The 21,274-nt window shown below is 45.6% G+C and overlaps 1 protein-coding gene across 2 annotated transcripts in view; it reads left to right on the top strand.

The window, feature by feature from the left end:
• The window catches only part of DEUP1 (deuterosome assembly protein 1), a 58,862-nt gene that overhangs the window by 4,109 nt on the left and 33,479 nt on the right, over positions 1 to 21,274 (top strand). Inside the window, exons 3-7 of one of the 2 annotated variants that reach the window (XM_083736750.1) lie at positions 5,976 to 6,147; positions 9,652 to 9,747; positions 10,984 to 11,118; positions 11,275 to 11,388; positions 17,469 to 17,723. In XM_083736750.1, the coding sequence (XP_083592876.1) occupies positions 5,976 to 6,147; positions 9,652 to 9,747; positions 10,984 to 11,118; positions 11,275 to 11,388; positions 17,469 to 17,723 (772 nt within the window). The remainder of the gene's footprint in view (positions 1 to 5,975; positions 6,148 to 9,651; positions 9,748 to 10,983; positions 11,119 to 11,274; positions 11,389 to 17,468; positions 17,724 to 21,274) is intronic. The other variant, XM_083736751.1, reaches the window with a different exon arrangement.

The following is a 21,274-nucleotide window of genomic DNA, read 5'->3' as shown; positions in this document are numbered from 1 at the left end:
ATGGCGATGGTGACCTATGGCAAATCCAATATATTTTTTCAAAACTTTTTTGTAAAAAAAGCATCTTCACAACGTTTTTTTATATGTGTCTAGATTCCACCTTTATCTTTTTGACATTTTGATTGCAATGTTTATCAGCGGCACAGCATGAACCTATGCGTGTTGACTCAGTCCTGCTGAGACTTACTCAGATGTATGCGTTTGTGAGATTGCAGTTTTATCGTGATTCAATACAATTAACTGCCCAGAGTCAAAGATTGGGCTGGTTATTTGCAAATCAACATGTGAAAACATTGTTTCTGACCTTTGCAGTTCCTGATCATGCAAAACTCATTCTCTCTCTCCCTTCTCTCTCCATCTTGGACAATGGTTGTAGGAGGGCGGTTAGATGAGGAGGGTGGGGAGTTTGTCGAGGAGGAAGCAGAGGTGGCAAAAAAGTGATGTTTTAGGGGACCAAAGATATTTTGTTTCCCAAGTGCCCACAAAAACCTGGAGCAAACTAGTCACTTTGGTGGGAAAATTAACAAACCATCTAATCATCATTGTTCAAAGGAACAAATATAAAGATTCTTTTCTGGCATAATAGCAGTTTCATTGTTCATGCAAGTGAAGATTAAATGCAAATATGCCTGTCAGCAGGACACCAAACTTTCTGTCTGCTATGAACATCACTGACTCGACTGTCAATACTTCCTCTCTTTTCATTCGGTTTTCTGTTTGCATTTTCAAAAACAGGAACAGAGAGCACCTTTAACCCCCTCCCCCTGTCCTATCTACAACTTCGTACCAAATACAGCATATATACATATACCATATGACTTCACTTCCACCCTTTTCCCTGGTTCCTTTGTTTTTCTGCTACTCCGCGTAATCCACATCTTTTTAATCATCCAATTCGTTGTCTATTAAATACTCTTTTATCTATTTCAACTCTGCTGGATTTACTTGAGACCTGCTAAGCTGTGTATTTGTTTATACTGGTTCTTAAAATATTCAATAAACATTATCCATTCCTCCTTATATTCCTTATCTTCGTTTTCACTTATCCTGTTCGTCAGACCAGTTCAGCATATTCGAACGTTTTTTTAAAATTAATTTTTAATTATTTTTAATTATAAAATACACACATATTGCGAATATACAAGCATACAAACATACATTTCATACAATCCTTAAATATATACAAACATACCTACATTCAGTCCCACAAATAATTCGAACATTTTACACTGAATATTCAAACATTTTACACTGCCATTCTTCCTTAATGGGTACTATACTTGTTCTCCACCTTTGTCCCAGTAAGGTTCTAGCTGCAGCGGTGGCATATAGTAATAAACCCATTTGTGTGGGGGGGGGGTCTACCCTTGCCCCTACATTTTTTTGGGGGGGGGCTACCATCCCCAAGAGGAAAATCTCAGGTTTTGGGGGGAAAGTTTTTTTAAGTATCTTTTTAAATTCATTATATATAGTTTCCCAATGTTCCTTAATTATTTTACAGGGCCACCACATGTGAAAAAAGATCCCTCATTTTCATCACACTTCCAACATACACCTTTTTCTTTGAATGTCAATACTTCCTGATGGCTTACGCTGACAGATTAGTGTCTTTGGTTGGTTGGTTTTTAGCAACTCTCCAGGTCTCATGCAGAGATCTTTCACATCACCTGCTACCAAATATGTTTTAAACTGTAGATGCCTGGTTACCAGACGTCCCCATTTCCTGGGGACAGTCCCCGGATTTACAAATCTGTCCCCGGACAAAATCCGTCCCCGGAATGTCCCCGGATTTCATTTAATGTCCCTGGATTTATATTTTAAGTGTTATAGATTTATTAGTAGGAAATGAATGTTGTGTGATTGGTTCAATGGCACAAGACACATCATATGAGGACTTCTGGTGAGGGAAAATGGCAGGCGCCACAGCAGCGAGAAGCCCCTGAAGCCAGCCAGAGCCAACTGGGCTGCTGAGACTGCCGCTGCCGCTGCCACTGCCGAAGGGGAACCGGGGACGCCCGGTGCGTCAACTGGGGGAACTGCTGACAAACACCGCGTGACCCAAATTGAGCCAGGAGCGAGAGCGCCCGCTCACCCAGCCGACTGCCCAGCGGTGCTCCGGGGCCAGTAAAAACCCCGGAGCCGATGCAGGGAGGAGGGAGAGGAGAAGGAGAAGGAAGAGAGAGAAAGAGGAAGGAGAAAAAAGAGGGGAGCCCTGACCTTGCCGCGCCGCTGCTGCTGTCACTGAGGTGGAGAGGTAGGAGAGTGCCGGGAGGGCAAGGACATGTGGCCGAGCCCAGGCCTGACCCAAGCCTACTCCACAGCGGCTAGCGCTCCAAGAGAGCTCCCAGAGGAAACCCGTGCGACAAAAGAGAAGATATTACTTCTTAATTTTTTTAAAAAAATAATTTTTTAAAATAACTTTTTTTCCTCTTTAAAAAGAAAAGAACATGTCCCTGGATTCTTTGAAAAAAAATCTGGTAACCATATGCCAAGGATCAAATTTGGTACCTTTCAGAGAAGGCTGGGCATATAGTTTCCCTACATTGCCTCCTCTCATTTCACTGGACCACTCCCTCTTGACGCTCTCTTTCCCTAGCCTATCCAGCCTCACGTCACCTGCCTACTGAAGAGCAATGTCCAGCCAGAAGAGCAATGTCCAGCCACTTTTGATTGATGGGGTCTGTGTGGAGAGGGTAACAACGTTCAGATTTTTGGGCATTGAATTACAAGAGGATCTGTCCTGGAGTGTCAACACAAGGGGGCTTGTGAAGAAGGCGCAGCAGAGACTGTACTTTTTGAGAATCCTAAGGAAAAACCATCTTCCACAGAAACTGCTGCTTGCCTTCTATCACTGTGCCATTGAGAGCGTGCTCACTTATGGCTTATGTGTGTGGTACGGAAGCTGTACTACCCAGGACAGGATGGGGTTGTGCAGAGTTGTTAAGGCAGCAGAGAGCATTGTTGGCTGCCCACTCTCCACCTTAGAGCAGATTTATGCCACAAGGTGCCAGAGGAAGGCACTGGACATAGTAAAAGATCCATCGCATCCTGGTCACTGTCTCTTCGAGCTCCTGCCGTCGGGACGGAGATACAGGACAATGAAGACAAGAACGAGCCGTCTCAAGAACAGCTTCTTCTCCAGAGCGATCTCAGCCCTGAATGGGAAACCTGGACTTTGAAAGTCATCTAATCTTCCTTGCTGTATTATATTGTATTGTTTTAATTAGTGTTTTTATAGTTGTTTTGATTTTGTGGGGAGTGCCCTACCTGGGTGGATGGAGCAGCCAAGTAAATTTCGTTGTCCCTGAGAGGGGGCAATGACAATAAAGATATTATTATTATTATTATTATTATTATTATTATTATTATTATTATTATTATTACTGCATCCTCCCTCACTAAGCCTCTCCTCCTGTCACTACTTTCCCTGTGGCTCCTCTGCCCGCCCTGCTCCTATTCCTTTGTAAAACCTGAGCAGCTCAACCAGTAAGGGCACCCAGACCCCTTTCTGCCCCTCTTTAACCTTAAGGCAGCTTAGTTCAATCGCTAACAGAGGCTTCAGCATCAAAACTGTCCCTCCCTAACCTGCTGTCACTCGCAAGAACCCATTGCTCACATACAAAAGCTGAAGGAATACGGTTGAAAAGGCAGGAATTATGTCAGTAATATGGCAATTTCCTGCAGCAATCCACAGCCACCTTCATTCCTGGCCTCCGGAGCAGTTTCCTTTGTGAGAAACCTACTCCACAGGGATATAAAAGCAACTGTAGATTCGACAGCATAGTTTTAGCAAATTGCATTTTCTCCTAGCAGGGCTTCTTCTTCTCTCCCCTCTTTCTTAGCATACTCAGCTGCTTTAATTCATTCCATTTTGTGCTGTCACATTTCCACAGCAGGTCTTGTCTGCACACAGCTTGCTGTCTGACCCGGTGAGCCAACAGAGCCCCGCTGTGGCTGTTGAAAGCACAGTTCAGGATCCCTGGCAGAGAGGATGCCAAGGAGATTTGGCACCAGGGCCTGAAGCCCTGTTTAACTCTGCTCTTAATTGCAGCGTTCCCTGGCAGATGATGTGAGGGCTGTTGATCTGGAGGCTCCATCAAAACACAAGGCGGGTTGCAGGCAGAGGTGAATCTGTTCAGGCAAACTGACCAGCGCTTGGGCACATGCAAGCTGACATGTGTCTCTTTTCTAAAGACAATTTTTGGGGGGACACACCTGGAGCGTTTACAGGGCCAGATGAAACCTTGTGCACCATATGGCACCTAATAACCACTTAATAGGTATTTCCTTCCTATCCACTGTAGGGGTGGCATAGAAGTTCCACATATTCCGGTGGCACACAGTCAGTGGACTAGGGGGACTAGGCAAGTTCCTTAAATAGGGGTAAATTAGAGTATTAATGTATTAAAGCCTGGTGCCTCCTTCCCAAAGCCTGGAGAGCTTCTGCCTGGCTTAGGGAGGGAGGTGTGATGCTCCAAAGGGGTCCAGGTGCCTTCCCAAAGACCGTCTGGCTTTAGGAAAGAGGCTTCAGCATCCTATCAGTGAAGACCTTACTTGGAAAATGTATACAACCCAAGTGGTTAAGAAAGCCCAACAGAGACTCCGTCTCCTCAGAGTATTGCGGAAGAACTATGTCAATCAACATTTGATGATCTCCTTCTACCGGTCAACAATAGAAAGTGTCCTTTCATACTACATCACAGTGTGGTACACTGGTTTGACATCATCTGATAGGAAGTGCCTACAAAGGGTGGTGAATACAGCACAAGATATTATGGGGTGTCCTGTGAATCCGATGGATAAAATAGCGGAAGAACGTTGCCTCAGGAGAGTGAGGAAAATTCTCAGGGATGATTCACACCCCGTCCGGCACTTTCTTGATCTCCTGTCCTCAGGCAGAAGATATAGAAGCATGATTAGTCGCACCAACAGGGTAAAGAACAGCTTCATCTGTGGGCTGTTAGGCTGCTGAATGAAAAGATAACAACAGGGCAACTGACTTTCGGGTTTGGTGTGTGTGCGTCAGTAAACAAGGGGAATTAAGACTAAGAGAGCTGAATGGGGGGTGCTCTAGTAATCTCACTGTATACAAGTAGTACAAGTGACAATAAAGTATTCCAATTTATTTCAATTTCAATCAGAGCCCTGGCACCTCCTTCCCAAACCCCAGGGCGCTTATGCCCAGTTTAGAGAGGGAGGCAAAATGCTCACATATCAATCCAATCGCCCTCACAAGCCGGCCCTCTGGCCCTAACTGTTCCCTTACACAAAAAATTACTGCACTCCTCTGACATAGTCCCTCTTCTGCCAAGCTGTATTGGTGATGCCAGCAAGAAGAATGGAGCGAAAGGAGTCTGTAGCCCAACCAGTGTGTGGCGGGACAGGGTGGTTTTTTTTGATAGGGCCATGACTCACATGGGCAGGTTCATTTTTGAGCAGCTGCTCTTTATGTTTCTCACCAGGTGGGTAGCTAGGACGAGGCACCATAATACATTGCGTTTGCACCACGATAGCAAGTGTTGATGTAAATGATAGGCCACAGAGCAAGCCAGGATTCATAAAACAACTTCAAATCTAAGATCCTGGTTTTACAGCCTACAAACCATAGCTTGTGAGGGGGCCTAGGTTCTGATATACAACCAAACCATAGGGTAGTATTCAACTTAAGTTTTACTTAGAGTAGGTCTGTTGAAATGAATGCACCTATCTTAATTGTGTTCATTAATTTTAAGGGGTTTTACTAGGAGTAAAACATAGTAGGATATCACCTGTAGCTCAGCTAAACAAATCACGGTTTAGTGTTACATCCAAACTGGACCAAAGAAACATTGACTAAGGGAAAAAAAACATTAAAATAAGCCATTCAGTTATTCTCAAGTCGAATATGAGCTCACTGGAGGGGAAAAATAGCCTGAAGAATACTATTTCAATCTGTTCTATGCAGTACATTTTAAAAAGACCTCTCTTTTTTTAAGATCTGTCCCTTGCAATGTTGAGCTTCAAGAATTAATGCATCAGATTGATATCATGGTAAACAACAAGAAACGAGAATGGGAGAAGAAATTGCAGGCTTTAGAAGCGCGAATGACTGTCCGCGATCAAGAATTGGCAAGTGCCCAAAGCAGGTTGGATCAGAAAGGTCTAGAGGTATGGGACGCCCACTGTTTTGTGAATGAAGCATTGGCCTGGAGGTACTACTTCATTGCCCGCTTTATTAACATACATGTTCAGTGCACTTATCAACAGCTCTAATCCCGTACCCAGCCGTGAACATTTGAGTACACATATTTCCCCTCACCCCAGACCCTCCGTGCACGGTGAGATCAGAACTGAGCTTCTGACTCTCTTGCCCTGTCTTGGGTATATGTGTGGAATGTAGTGGCTTGGCTGGGATATAGGACACTGGTTTGAAGCTGGGAATTCCCAAACTTGCAAAATCCAATCTCTGAAAGAGTAATATGCCTGAGATCTGTTCACTGCATATAGATTTGGCTGGGAGGAATTAGGTGTGTACAGATGTAACATACATGTGTTTGTATTATGTATTATATGTCAGTTCCCAAGATTTTGCCACTCGGGTATGACCAGGAACCCAGGATGGGGTAACGCAACTGGCTGTTGTGGTGAGGGCAAAAGTTGCCCTCTATCCTGACTCGGATGGTCTGGTCCTTGCAGACTAGAATCCTGCTAGGGAGTGCAGTGTGTCTATTTGCAGAGTGCACCAAGATCAACTGAAACCCTGGCAGCAGTGCTTTTTGGGGGGTGGTACTCACTGGCACAGGGAACGCGGGTGGCGCTGTGGGTTAAACCACAGAGCCTAGGACTTGCCGATCAGAAGGTTCGAATTCCCGCTACAGGGTGAGCTCCCGTTGCTCGGTCCCTGCTCCTGCCAACCTAGATGTTCGAAAGCATGTCAAAGTGCAAGTAGATAAATAGGAACCGCTCTTGAGGGAAGGTAAACGGCATTTCCATGCGCTGCTCTGGTTCTCCAGAAGCGGCTTAGTCATGCTGGCCACATGACCTGGAAGCTGTACGCCGGCTCCCTCGGCCAATAAAGCGAGATGAGCGCCGCAACCCCAGAGTCGGCCACGACTGGACCTAATGGTCAGGGGTCCCTTTACCTTTTTACTCACTGGCACAGAGTACCATCGTCTCATTATTTTGCTGTCGGCTAGATACCAGCACCTCATTTTATTTTACTTTATTTTTTGCCGAAAAAGCAATGGCTATGGGCATTTGCAATACATAGACCTTCTCTTTGCAGCTACCCCGCTATGACCCACCATCCTGGACAAGTCACCCAATTTTTAATAAACTGAAAAACTACCTACCTTGGACCTGAAATCAAGCCGAGATCTGCCCCAGCCGTAAAGTTTTACAAAGCAATTAAGCCCACATTTATATCTAACCATTGCAGTAATGCATTAGATGTATTGGGGAAGCTTTTTCACCAGTTTCTCCTCTCACTCACTTCGCCTTCAGATGTATTAATCAGTACTCTTTGTATGAAATCTAGAAGGAGCAATTGCTTCCTTTCTAAGCTTGGTTCAGAGAAAGTAAGTATGCTGCTACACTAGGTATTTGTTCTAGAATTTTGTTCGTTTGCCACCCATTGTTTGTTCTTTGTCTGGGGTGCCTATCATCAAATCGTTCTCCTGCCTTTCCCCCATACTTATTCTATTTCTTTTGAGAACTCAACATACCTGAGCAGCACCACATCTGCAGGTGCCCATTGCCTTTAAATTTCTCTTTGAAGATGCACTCGTATTTTCCTGGTGAGGCTCTGCAGAAAATCCAACATCACATGGAAGATCCATTCTGTTGGCTTGGAGGGCTCCTGTCTCCTGATCAAATGGAACCATCTCCAGCTGTCATGTCCATTGCTGTCCTTGCAAATCTGCCATCTGGAAAGAGCTCCATTTAAAGGCAGCAGCAGCAGAATGTTCCAAACTAGGAGGGGTGGCTTGTCCCTACTCCTAACAAAATATATTGTTTTGGAGTGCACAGCTATTACAGCATGGCTTTTGAATTGTGCTATGTGTACCCACATATGTGTAACCACAGAGCCTAGGACTTGCCGATCAGAAGGTCGGCGGTTCAAATCCCCGTGATGAGGTGAGCTCCCGTTACTCGGTCCCTGCTCCTGCCAACCTAGCAGTTCGGAAGCACTTCAAAGTGCAAGTAGATAAATAGGTACCACTTCGGCGGGGAGGTAAACGGCGTTTCCGTGAGCCGCTCTGGTTCGCCAGAAGCGGCTTTGTCATGCTGGCCACATGACCTGGAAGCTGTACACCGGCTCCCTCGGCCAATAAAGCGAGATGAGCGCCGCAAACCCAGAGTCGGTCATGACTGGACCTAATGGTCAGGGGTCCCTTTACCTTTACCCATGTGATACCCAAGGATTTGACATGCACTTCATTCATGTCTACATACATTAGCTCTAGTTCAGAACTTCCTAGGCACTCTTTAAGGCCAAACAATTGCATGAATGTTTTTATAGTTGCAAATAGCAGCCTCTGGAGAGGCAGGCAGGATCAGGGCCAATAGGATGGAGAGGGGGAGCTTAACCCTTTCTGCTCTGACATAGCCCTGACGAAAATCACCTTGCCCCAAGATCCTATTTTCATTACAAGTAAAATTAGTAGCATTTTTATAGCCTCATAAAGAGAAGAAATAAGATACATTTACTAGATTGTGAGAACCCTCTTAAAAAGGTAAAGGTAAAGGTACCCCTGCCCGTATGGGCCAGTCGTGTCCGACTCTAGGGTTGTGCACCCATCTCGCTTAAGAGGCTGGGGGCCAGCGCTGTCCGGAGACACTTCCGGGTCACGTGGCCAGCATGACAAAGCTGCATCTGGCGAGCCAGCGCAGCACACGGAAACGCTGTTTACCTTCCCGCCAGTAAGCGGTCCCTATTTATCTACTTGCACCCGGGGGTGCTTTCGAACTGCTAGGTTGGCAGGCGCTGGGAGGGAGCAACGGGAGCGCACCCTGCCACGGGGATTTGAACCGCCGACCTTTCGATCGGCAAGTCCTAGGCGCTGAGGCTTTAACCCACAGCGCCACCCGCGTCCTGTGAGAACCCTCTTAGATTAGGATAATCTCAGCTGCACTCTTATATGGTCTCAATCTATCACTGTGTGCCTTTCAGACACAGACTTCAAAACCACTTATTTTGATTTAGTTTCTTAGGCTGCGGTCAGGCAGCTTCAGAACATGAATTGTAACGACTTGAGCTTTAATCAAATGCAAAAGGTTTGTAGGGGGAAAGTGAAACTTTTCGGAAGATTCATAGATCTCCCTTTATGATCAAATTGTCGTAAAATTCTCGCAGTCCAACAAAAATGGATCAGAACATGCATCTGGGTAGGTTTGCCAAAACCAAAATGTTTTTAGCAGGTGCTGAAAAGCATACAGCAAAGGCTACTGCCTGATATCAATATGCAGGGAGTTCCCAAGGGTAGGTGTGCACTAAAATATCAAGGTCTTACAAATGTGGAATGGGTATTATGTCGTGCCTGTAACTTGCAATACATGTTGATAGCATGCTGTTTGTTGTTGTTTTTGGCAGTGATATCTTTATGCTTTTAAAAATGCCTTTGGCTTTTGGAACTCTTTTGATGCCCAATATCATGTCCACTTCAAATACAGGTTGGGCTACTGAGGCAGAAACTGGACAGTTTGCAAAAGACAAAATATGAGATGGCTCAGAACTATGACACGCAGCTTCAAGCCCTGAAGAATCAAGTAAGGAAGGGGAAATCTCATTCCTATTTTACAGTTCATAATATTTCAAGCTAGGTTTAGTAGATTGCGGGCTGCTTTGTAACTAGCTCAATGACTGCCTATATTGTGATGTACTGAGTCAGGTGGTGCTTGATCTTTTTCGCCCTGAGGGTCCAATTCATTCTCGCCAAACCCACCAGGGACGGGGGCTGATAAGCCTTCCCATCCCCTCATGTGTGCAAACACACAGGATATACACACAGAGAGAGGATGAGTGCATATAGACACACTGTCTGTGTTCTCCTGCTACTTGCACCAACCCTAGTGGAGTTTTCAACAAGTGACACATCTATCCAGCTTAGTGCAGTCCCCACCCCACACAAGTGTCAGGCTTAAAACTTATAACAAAGGTGATTTTTATTTTTTTTTAGATCAGGATCAAGCTAGTTAACCCCACTGTCTAACTCTGAAGAACCATTAAAGCACCAACACAAGATGGCGCTAAACTGATGCAAAACACTTCCTACAAACACCAGCCAAGACATCCCTGTACATCAGAGCTTTCCAAACTTATCATGTTGGGCACACGCTTTTTAGACATGCATTGTTTCACGACGCAGTAAATCATTTTTACTAGCAAGCCACATGTTAAACTACCCCCTTTCCAGCCCTGAGAGGAGCACGGGGAGTGTTCACACAACACACCTACACACTGCAGCTGATGCACTAATGTGTTATGATGCAGATTTTGGAAAGCTCTACTCTACATGTATAAAGCAAATATCCAGGCAATCTGTGTTTAAAAGTGCAGTTAATTAACATCACAGGTTGTATGAAAGCACTGGCTTGTTCACCCATAACTGTTTAGTTGTAATAGCTGGTACAGGTGGCTCTCAATTTCTGCTGGGATTGCATTCCTGGGATAGCACATAAAGCCAAAATCAAGTACAGTATAGTCGAAATGTATTGGGTTCAATGGGGGGTGGGATTGCCAAAGACTTTCTTCCTGGTTGCCCCCTTCCTTTCTGCCTCCCTATTTAATTTGCCAAGTGCATAAAGCTGAATGCGCACCAGTTAAATGCACGTAAGTTGCTGTACTTGAATGCATGTAAGTTAACTGTGCTTTTCTTAATAAAAAAACCAGCAACCCAGATTAGATGGCTGATTAGATTATTTAAGCTTAACTGCCTTTGCCAATTACACCTCCAAAACCGAGGCAAAAAAATAAGGCGTTTGTGACGTTCATTCCTCTTCCAGTTTGCCAAGCTGACACAAAGCTATGAAAAGCTACAGCTGCACCAATTAAAACAAAAAAAAGCTCACAGCTTGGAGAAATGTACAGAAAATCAAGAAGCCCCATTTCAGCTGAGCAGTTTGAACCAGAAATTGGAGGTCAGTTCCTGTATTAAAAGGAGCGTCTTTCTTCTTCTTCTTCTTAGATGTATATATAATTGCAAGATACATTATATTTCTGGTCGTATACAGAGAATATACATATTTAGAGATGTGATTCATTTCTTTTGTGGGTTTCTTTTTTTAATTTTTCAGGAATTTAGAGCAAAATCAAGAGAGTGGGATAAACAAGAAACGCTGTATCAGAACCACCTCGTTTCATTAGATGCTCAGCGAAAACTGCTGTCTGAGAAATGCAATCTGTTTCAGGTACCACGCTACTGTTTCTACTTTCAAAGAGAAATTGTACCTAAAACTGTGCAGGTCTGGATAGCAATATCATACCGTTTCAGAAATGGCTATGTGGAGATCATTGCAAGTCAGGCTCTAAATGTTTGAAATGCAGTGTCATTAAAGGATTTTCTGATATAAGTACACAAAACATCTCTGTGTTGTAAGAAAATGTAAATGTCTCAATCTCTGTTGTGAAATAACTGGTGCTGGAGATTGTTGTCTGCTCACTAGCAGTGCCAGGGGAGCCACTTAGATGTGGGGTGGGTATGTTTTGAGGATATTGCATATTCTTTCTGGAGCAGGTACATATTCACTGATTCTACCCTCTCGAGACAGGTGACCTTGGACATCTGTGATCAGATATCCTGGCCCTGGGTTTCCTTAGATGGGCTTGTGTGTGTGTGTGTGTGTGTGTGTGTGTGTGTGCGCGCGCAAATGTATTTTCTGTCTGCAGCTAATAGCAGCTTCAGGAGTGCTACCATTTGCTGGGACCAAACATTTGTGGGGTATTTTGTTGTAAATACCGGAACCAAGAAATGTTGCAGTTAAAGCAAAGGGGCTGCTGTGGATGACGTTATGTATATACCGTAGATTCTGGTGTATAAGACAACTTTTTAACCCCAGAAAATCCTCTAAAAAGTCGGGGGCCGTCTTATACGCCAGGTATGGGTTCGCTGGGCAACTTCGCCAGGCAGCTTCCTCCCGGCGCGGAGCCTGCCGCCCACTGCCGCTGCCCAACGAAGCTGCCGCGTATAAGACTGGGCATATAAGTCGACCCCCCAAATTGGCAGAGGTCGTCTTATACACCCAGTCGTCTAATACACCAGAGTCTACGGTATATGCCTTGCTTTTCCACTCTTGGGCTGAAGGTTCTGTACATTATCCTCCCCTCCCCACGCTTTCATATTTGCAAGAGAAACTGCCTTATTCCTGTGACTGTAATTTGTCCTTTAAATTGTTAAAAAAAAACACACCAAAAAATCCGAATCTTACAGCATTATAACCTGCCCTGGGACCTGACAGGGGAAGGGCAGGTAAGAAATCAAATAATAAATGAATAATATCAATATCGGCAACAACAGCCCTTTGAGGTTGGCTATATGTTCATAAGCAGCGGGTCTTGTAAATAGATTGCAGTGGGGAGCAAGCCACATACAATATACCGGGCCTGGGAAATCTTATTGGCATCCCAGGCTAGGTGGACTGATTCAGGACAAAGCAGCAACTCATGTTCATTCAAGGAGATGGGGGAGTGCTTAAGAATTATGGGAAATGCCAGCCCAAGTCTAAGGTTACCAGATTTTTTTTCAATGAATCTGGGGACTCTTTTCAACTTCCTACTAAATAGATGGATTTTGTCAGGGGGCTGATTTGTAAATCCGGGGACTGTCCCCAGGAAACAAGGACGTCTGGTAACCTTAAGCCAGAGTTCTATGTAGATTATGAGGATAAGAGCACTGCATGAAAATAACTTGTGCAGAAATGGCCTCGGAACAGTCTAAAATGCCTTTAAAATTCCTAGAATCATAGAATCATAGAGCTGGAAGAGACCACAAGGGCCATCGAGTCCAACCCCCTGCCAAGCAGGAAACACCATCAGAGCACTCCTGACATATGGCTGTCAAGCCTCTGCTTAAAGACCTCCAAAGAAGGAGACTCCACCACACTCCTTGGCAGCAAATTCCACTGTAGAACAGCTCTTAACTGTCAGGAAGTTCTTCCTAATGTTTAGGTGGAATCTTCTTTCTTGTAGTTTGGATCCATTGCTCCGTGTCCACTTCTCTGGAGCAGCAGAAAACAACCTTTCTCCCTCCTCTATGTGACCTCCTTTTATATATTTGAACATGGCTATCATATCACCCCTTAACCTCCTCTTCTCCAGGCTAAACATGCCCAGCTCCCTTAGCCGTTCCTCATAAGGCATCGTTTCCAGGCCTTTGACCATTTTGGTTGCCCTCCTCTGGACACATTCCAGTTTGTCGGTGTCCTTCTTGAACTGTGGTGCCCAGAACTGGACACAGTACTCCAGGTGAGGTCTGACCAGAGCAGAATACAGTGGCACTATTACTTCCCTTGATCTAGATGCTATACTCCTATTGATGCAGCCCAGAATTGCATTGGCTTTTTTAGCTGCCGCATCACACTGTTGGCTCATGTCAAGTTTGTGGTCAACCAAGACTCCTAGATCCTTTTCACATGTACTGCTCTCAAGCCAGGTGTCACCCATCTTTCTATTTGTGCCTCTCATTTTTTTTTGCCCAAGTGCAATACTTTACATTTCTCCCTGTTAAAATTCATCTTGTTTGTTTTGGCCCAGTTCTCTAATCTGTCAAGGTCGTTTTGAAGTGTGATCCTGTCCTCTGGGGTGTTAGCCACCCCTCCCAGTTTGGTGTCATCTGCAAATTTAATCAGGATGCCCTTGAGTCCATCATCCAAGTCGTTGATAAAGACAGAACCCTGTGGCACCCCACTAGTCACTCTTCTCCAGGATGAAGAGGAACCATTGATGAGCACCCTTTGGGTTTGGTCAGTCAGCCAGTTACAAATCCACTGAGTTGTAGCATAGTCAAGACCACATTTTACCAGCTTCTTTACAAGAATATCATGGGGCACCTTGTCAAATGCCTTGCTGAAATCAAGGTAGGCTACATCCACTGCATTCCCTTCATCTACCAGGCTTGTAATTCTGTCAAAAAACGAGATCAGTTTAGTCTGACATGACTTATTTTTCAGAAATCCATGCTGACTATTGGTGATCACAGCATTCCTTTCTAGGTGCTCACAGACTGTTTGCTTAATGATCTGCTCCAGAATCTTCCCTGGTATTGATGTCAGACTGACTGGGCGGTAATTATTTGGGTCCTCTCTTTTCCCCTTTTTGAAAATAGGGACAACATTTGCCCTCCTCCAGTCTGCCGGGACTTCGCCTGTTCTCCAGGAATTCTCAAAGATGAGTGCCAGTGGTTCTGAGATCACATCTGCCAGTTCTTTTAATACTCTTGGATGCAGTTCATCTGGCCCTGGAGACTTGAATACATCTAGACTAGCCAAGTATTCTTGTACTATCTCCTTAGTTATTCTGGGCTGTGTTTCCTCTGCTGAATCATTTGCTCCAAATTCTTCAGGTCAGGCATTGTTTTCTTTATCGGAGAAGACTGAGGCAAAGAAGGCATTGAGGAGTTCAGCCCTTTCTGTGTCCCCTGTTTGCATTTCACCATCTTCTCCTCTGAGTGACCCCACTGTTTCTTTGTTCTTCCTTTTGCTACGAACATACCCATAAAAGCCTTTTTTGTTGCTTTTAACCTCTCTAGCAAGCCTGAGTTCATTCTGTGCTTTAGCTTTTCTGACTTTGTGTCTACACGTGCTGGCTATTTGTTTGAATTCCTCTTTGGTGGTTTCCCCCATTTTCCATTTTTTGTACACATCCTTTTTTAATCTTAACTCAGTTAAAAGTTCTTTAGATAGCCACCCTGGCTTCTTTAGGCACCTTCCATGTTTCCGTCTCATTGGTATTGCCTGAAGTTGTGCTTTTACTATCTCCCTCTTAACAAACTCCCAGCCATCATGAACTCCCTTTCCTTTTAGTATGATACTTGGGCTCAATTAGCCACACACACACCCATTTTTGTTGCTCAGTGCACTCTGTAGGGTTTACTAAATTACAGAGTATTGGATTAGAAGAATGAGCTTGAGAATAATGGACTGGGTCACTCTCATTTTCATATTTTTGTCTGATTTAATGGACTCTGCCTTTGATGTGGATAAAGCAGATGTCCAGCATTCTCAGAGCAGCACAATTACCATAGTAACATCGTTTTTCTGCCTGGCTTGTTTGGTGTCAATCAGAGAGCCACGAGTGCATTTCTGCCCTCGAAAAAAGGCATGTAAGAAACGCTCAGCGAAATCAATGGAACATAATCAAACAAAACAAACGTAGCAGGTAACAAGGGTTTTATTTTTATACAGCTAAATGATGTGCCTCTGTTGTGCAATGAGTTTAACTACGCATAGCCATTTATTGTCACATTTGTATTGGGTTGTTCTTACTGTTTGATATCAGCTTTCCTAGCCTCCTCAAAACAGACAACAATTGCAGGTGTGGATGTGTTCAGGGCATGCAGGGCCGGCGGCTGGTGCCCATTAGGGCTGGTGGGGAAGAAGGCAGGGAGACTGGCAGTAGGTGGTGCTAGAGGCAATGTTTTGTCTCCATCCTCCTCCATGCTGAGTTCCACAGGGGGCAACAATGAGGCTATGGAAAAGGAAGTGGACAGCTGGTGTCACACCCTGGAATGGAGCGAAGTAGACGTGGTCAGTTGGGGTTGCAGCTGGTGGGGCATGTTTAGCCTGGAGAAGAGGAGGTTAAGGGGTGATATGATAGCCATGTTCAAATATATAAAAGGATGTCACATAGAAGAGGGAGAAAGGTTGTTTTCTGCTGCTCCAGAGAAGTGGACATGGAGCAATGGTTCCAAACTACAAGAAAGAAGATTCCACCTAAACATTAGGAAGAACGTCCTGACAGTAAGAGCTGTTCTACAGTGGAATTTGCTGCCAAGGAGTGTGGTGGAGTCTCCTTCTTTGGAGGTCTTTAAGCAGAGGCTTGACAACCATATGTCAGGAGTGCTCTGATGGTGTTTCCTGCTTGGCAGGGGGTTGGACTCGATGGCCCTTGTGGTCTCTTCCAGCTCTATGATTCTATGATTCTTTGCCGTAATGGTCCAACCTCCACCAGCTGGACACGAAAGCAGCACAGTCCATTGCGGCTTGTGCAAATCGCTACAAAAGTGGGAACAGCCGATAGAAAAGGATGAAGGAAAAAGATAAAGATAATGATAAGATGTTAAGCTATTTAATAATAATAATAATAATAATAATAATAATAATAATAATTTATTTATACCCCGCCCATCTGGCTGAGTTTCCCCAGCCACTCTGGGCGGCTCCCAATCAAGTGTTAAAAACAGTACAGCGTTAAATATTAAAAACTTCCCTGAACAGGGCTGCCTTCAGATGTCTTTTAAAGATAGGATAGCTGCTTATTTCCTTCACATCTGAAGGGAGGGTGTTCCACAGGGCGGGTGCCACTACTGAGAAGGCCCTCTGAGTATAATCTCACTTCTCGCAGTGAGGGAACCGCCAGAAGGCCCTCGGTGCTGGATCTCAGTGTCCGGGCTGAACGATGGGGGTGGAGACGTTCCTTCAAGGTATACAGGACCGAGGCCGTTTAGGGCTTTAAAGGTCAGCACCAACACATTGAATTTTAAGCGAAGGATTGTACGCACTACGATGCAGCAAGAAGGGGGGAGAAGGGAAACACTGCGGAAAACAGGAGGGGAAGTCAACTTTAAATTCGTATTGTATTAGCTGGATGTAGATTCATTAAATTTTTTGAAAACTAATAACAGTTAATTGGTTAAAAAAAAAAGTGGGAGGACAGGGAGATTTAAAAGTGCAGGAGCAGGAGCTGAAGTTTTTCCCCAGCCCTGTTTTTAATCCCTGAAACTGTGAGCAGAAACACTGCAGCTCAGTGGTATAAGGTCCCAGTTCAGTCCCTGGAATCTCCGGGTCGGGGTGGGAGAGGCTATTGTCTGAAACCTTATAGAGCCGCTGCCAGTCAGTGCAGACAGCACTGAGATGGATGGATCCATGGTTTAACTCATCATAAGGCAGCTTCCTAGGTAGTCCCAGGAGAAAAATTAACCGGGGAAGGAGTGATTGTAGGGGGCAGCACCGTGCAGTCCTTTAAGTCTCCACCCCACTCTCACTTTATAGGGAATTGCCTGCGACCCATTGCAGTTGTGTAGATCTGTCCTGTGTAATCTGCCTCCCCATGCCCAAATGTTTGGGGACCACAGTGGTAGCCTGGGCCAAGTCTCAGGAGCGTAGAACTCTGGTAGCGAGTCTTATGCCAGAAGCCTGCTTGCAAAAAAATAATAACTTCTCCAGTGTTGGATTTCTGCTTCAGCCTTCTAAATTTCTGCAACTCACAGAATGGGAGAGGCACCTCTGTGCAAAAAAGATGGATTTCATGCGGGCTGTTTTCCTTGTCTCGCCAGAAGCAAGCGCAGCACTGTCAAATCCAGACACAGTGCCAGAAGCCAAGCCAAGACGACGCGGGTACCTGCAGCCAGTGCCAAACCGAGCACCCCGGCGTTCAGCGCGACGTCCTGGTAGAACCCGCCGAAAGGAATGAGCTCTTCATGGAAAAACTGAAGTCGACCGTGAGCGAAATAGCCGTGAACAGGAACAGGCTGCAGGAGGAAAACCGAAAGCTCCAGCAGGAAGTGAAAATGTACCAAAGGAAGTGCCAGGTAAAGAGCCATCGGAGGTAATAAGGACCTTCCCAGGTGTTAAGATCAGCAGAGGGGGGCCCTCTTGGTAGTGCCACTACCCTCAGAAGCTGGAGAGGGCATTCTCTGTAGTCAGTCCCTAAGTTGTGGAACTCGCTCCTTACAGAGGTGCATCCCACACCTTCACTGCACGTTTTTTGTCCTATGCTGAAATTACATTAATTTACATTAAAAGGGATGCGGGTGGCGCTGTGGGTTAAACCACAGAGCCTAGGACTTGCCGTTCAGAAGCTCAGCGGTTCGAATCCCCGCAACGGGGTGAGCTCCCATTGCTCGGTCCCTGCTCCTGCCAACCTAGCAGTTCGAAAGTGCGTCAAAGTGCAAGTAGATAAATAGGTACTGCTCTGGCGGGAAGGTAAACGGCGTTTCCGTGCGCTGCTCTGGTTCACCAGAAGCGGCTTAGTCATGCTGGCCACATGACCTGGAAGCTGTACGCCGGCTCCCTCAGCCAATAAAGCGAGATGAGCGCCGCAACCCCAGAGTCTGCCATGACTGGACGTAATGGTCCCTTTACCTTTACCTTTAAATGGTCCAGCACCTGTCTCCCCATTGTTGCTTAATACAGGGGTTTTCAACCAGTATGCTGTGGCATCCTGGGGTGCCTTAAATGATGGTCAGGGGTGCCGTGGGCAACACTGGCCTCTGTTCCTCTTTCCTTCCCTCCCTCCTCTGATGCCCTCTGATGTCTCTGCCTCCCAAAGCTTGCACAGCTGTTTATTGCCATGCCCCTGATTTACAAGCTCCCCAGGTGAATGGTGCCTCTGGGGCTGGCCAGAAGGTGCTTCCCAGGCCCTTGTGGGGCAGTGGGAAGAGGCACCTTTCTTTGGGGCGGGAGGGGGGCAGCTCAGAGACCAGGGTGGCAGCCGTGGCTGCCCAGAGGGACTCCCAAGGGAGAGGGGAAAGGAGAGGAGGCTGAGGGAACACTCCAAGGGAGGGTATTTGAAAAAGGGCAAAAGGCTGCCCGCTCTGCAGACAAGGGGTGACATAACTGGGCTCCTGAGCCCCACAGGGGTGCCACAGAAAGAACGTAGTTGGCCAAGGGAGCCGTGGACTCTAAAGGTTGAAAACCTCTGGCTTAATAGCTCTGCACTCAGCTAGCCCAGCCAGCTTGGCCCAGTTCTGCAGCTTGCATTTCCCCTTCGGATCCCAAATATTATATAAATACTACCGTTCTTTAGTTTCTAATATTCACTAACAGACTCTCGTACCCCAGCTATAACCATGTGTACTTTTCCCACCCGGGTCCCCTTTGCGAAGCAGCTGCATTTTTTAAAAGCTCAGATAAAATAAAAGGACCAGCAGAGGGCGAAGCAACAGCAGCTACCCAAGACACCATATAGTACAGATGGCTGCGTCTAGGTATTATAGTAGATAGTAGGACTGCTTCTAAAAATAGCTATGCACGTCCGACTTTTCTCTTCCCAGTATTGTCTAGTGCAGTGTTTCCCAACCTTGTGCCTCCAGCTGTTTTTGGACTACAATTCCCATCATCCCTTGCTAATGGTCTTGCTAGTCAGGGATGATGGGAGTTGTAGTTCAAAAACAGCTGGAGGCACAAGGTTGGGAAACACTGGTCTAGTGCAAGTGGTAGAAACCTCTGGCCCTTTGGCACAACCCCTCTCCAGCTTTGCTTCATACGCTCCTTGGGTGTTTCTTCCTGGCTGGAATGTGCCCTTGAACTCTGGGGTGCTCATCCTCTTGGCTCTCAGCTCCACCCACCCCTGGGAAAACGGCTCTTTAACGCTCAATTGGTGCAAACTGCAATTCGGGTTTTCTCCAGATAGATGTTTCCTTTGAAGAGTGGGCTTTCCCCAGGAAAGGAGTAAGGCAAGAGGGAAACCTAGAAAGCATTTGAGTAGCAGAACTACAGGTGGCTCCCGGCTAATTAAGAAGATGACCTTGTGAAGATGGTACAGTCTCGCCTGGGCTCCTTGCAGCACCTGAAGGAGTTGTACCCCCTCCCTTCTTCTGCTAATTGTGTTCCATTTTCTCTTGCAAATAAATGGCTCAACAGCCCGATCAGAATAGCCGGAGGTGGTTGCCATTGGAGGGGAGGGTCATTTTCTCCTGTGGCCGCAAATGAGCTTGAACTGGCTTTGCTCATAGGGTCTATGAGTTGGGATTGTACCTGGGAGGAAGAAGAGTTTGGATTTGATATCCCGCTTTATCACTACCCAAAGGAGTCTCAAAGCGGCTAACATTCTCCTTTCCCTTCCTCCCCCACAACAAACACTCTTTGAGGTGAGTGGGGCTGAGAGACTTCAGAGAAGTGTGACTGGCCCAAGGTCACCCAGCAGCTGCATGTGGAGGAGCAGGGAATCGAACCCGGTTCACCAGATTACGAGACTACTGCTCTTAACCACTACGCCACACTGGAGATGAAGAATGACCCGGAGCTCAATTCCTTCCTCCCCCTTCTCTCACTTTGGGGCAGAAGTGAACAAGCAAACCAAAACATCTCACCTTTGTATGGTCTCCCATGATCTTGTGAGACCAGCATCCCTTTAAAGAGACCCCCTTTTTTCTAATCCTGGGTAGATTGCTTCTGTGCAACACCTCACCTGTGTTTGGGTAGAGTTATGATGGAACCACTACTGAATTGTAGAGGACAGTGGTCCGTGAATCATCTCTTCATTAATTTTCATATAGGATGCATGTTCCATTCATTCAGTGTAGTTAGTTCTCTTCCCTTCCCCTTCTACCATTTCGAAAAACGTCTCCAAAAAGCCTCTCTGCCTCTCAAGGCACTTGTTTTCCATATCACAGCAGATCATTTTTGGAGTTGTGAGTCACCACCATGACTATTTCAGAAGCTTTCAAAAGTTTGGCATTTCAGTTTGAAATGTAGTCAAATAAATGGAAGCAATAACTCCCACACTTGCACGTTCCAATGCTGAAATCTGCAGCCTTTCTCCTTCTCCTGTTGACGGATGATATGGCTGTTGATATAATTTAGTTTGTTACCGTCATATGGTATAGCTTGCCTTGTGGATAACACGGTTACCACTTACCATAACAGTAAAACATATAATTCCAAATATAGTGAATGTATTTCTGGGAGATCTTTTTTTTTTTTTTGGAGGGGGGTGCTTCTAAATTACAGACTTAAATTGGTTTAAACAGCCATTCCCTTTCCCAAGAAAATATTGGGCATGTATTTATGTGATGGAGGACTAGGGATCTCTAGGAAGAAATTCTTGCCCTACCAAGCTGCAGTTCCCAGGGTTCTTCAGTGAAAACCATGGCAGTTAAACTGATATAAAACCTATATATGTCTTAATGCAGATACGAGAGTTGGATGTTGAATGTAGGGACTGAGAAGCAGTCGCTGCATGGAACTTCCCAAAACACCAGGTTCCAAGTCTGTCTCTGCATTGCATTGTGCCCCATGTGTCTGTATGTTGACTCTTCCCCCAAAAAGCCTCCATGTGGTCATCACATAAAAACAGTTGAGCAACTGCTTTCAACATGGAAGGTTCCAAATTCAATCCCTGGCGTCTCTGGGTAGAGCT

The sequence above is a fragment of the Podarcis gaigeae genome (genome assembly GCF_964106915.1).
Source record: "Podarcis gaigeae genome assembly, chromosome: 4".
NCBI lineage: Eukaryota > Metazoa > Chordata > Lepidosauria > Squamata > Lacertidae > Podarcis > Podarcis gaigeae.
Note: the sequence above shows the minus strand (reverse complement) of the source record. Positions and strands in the feature narration are given on the sequence as shown.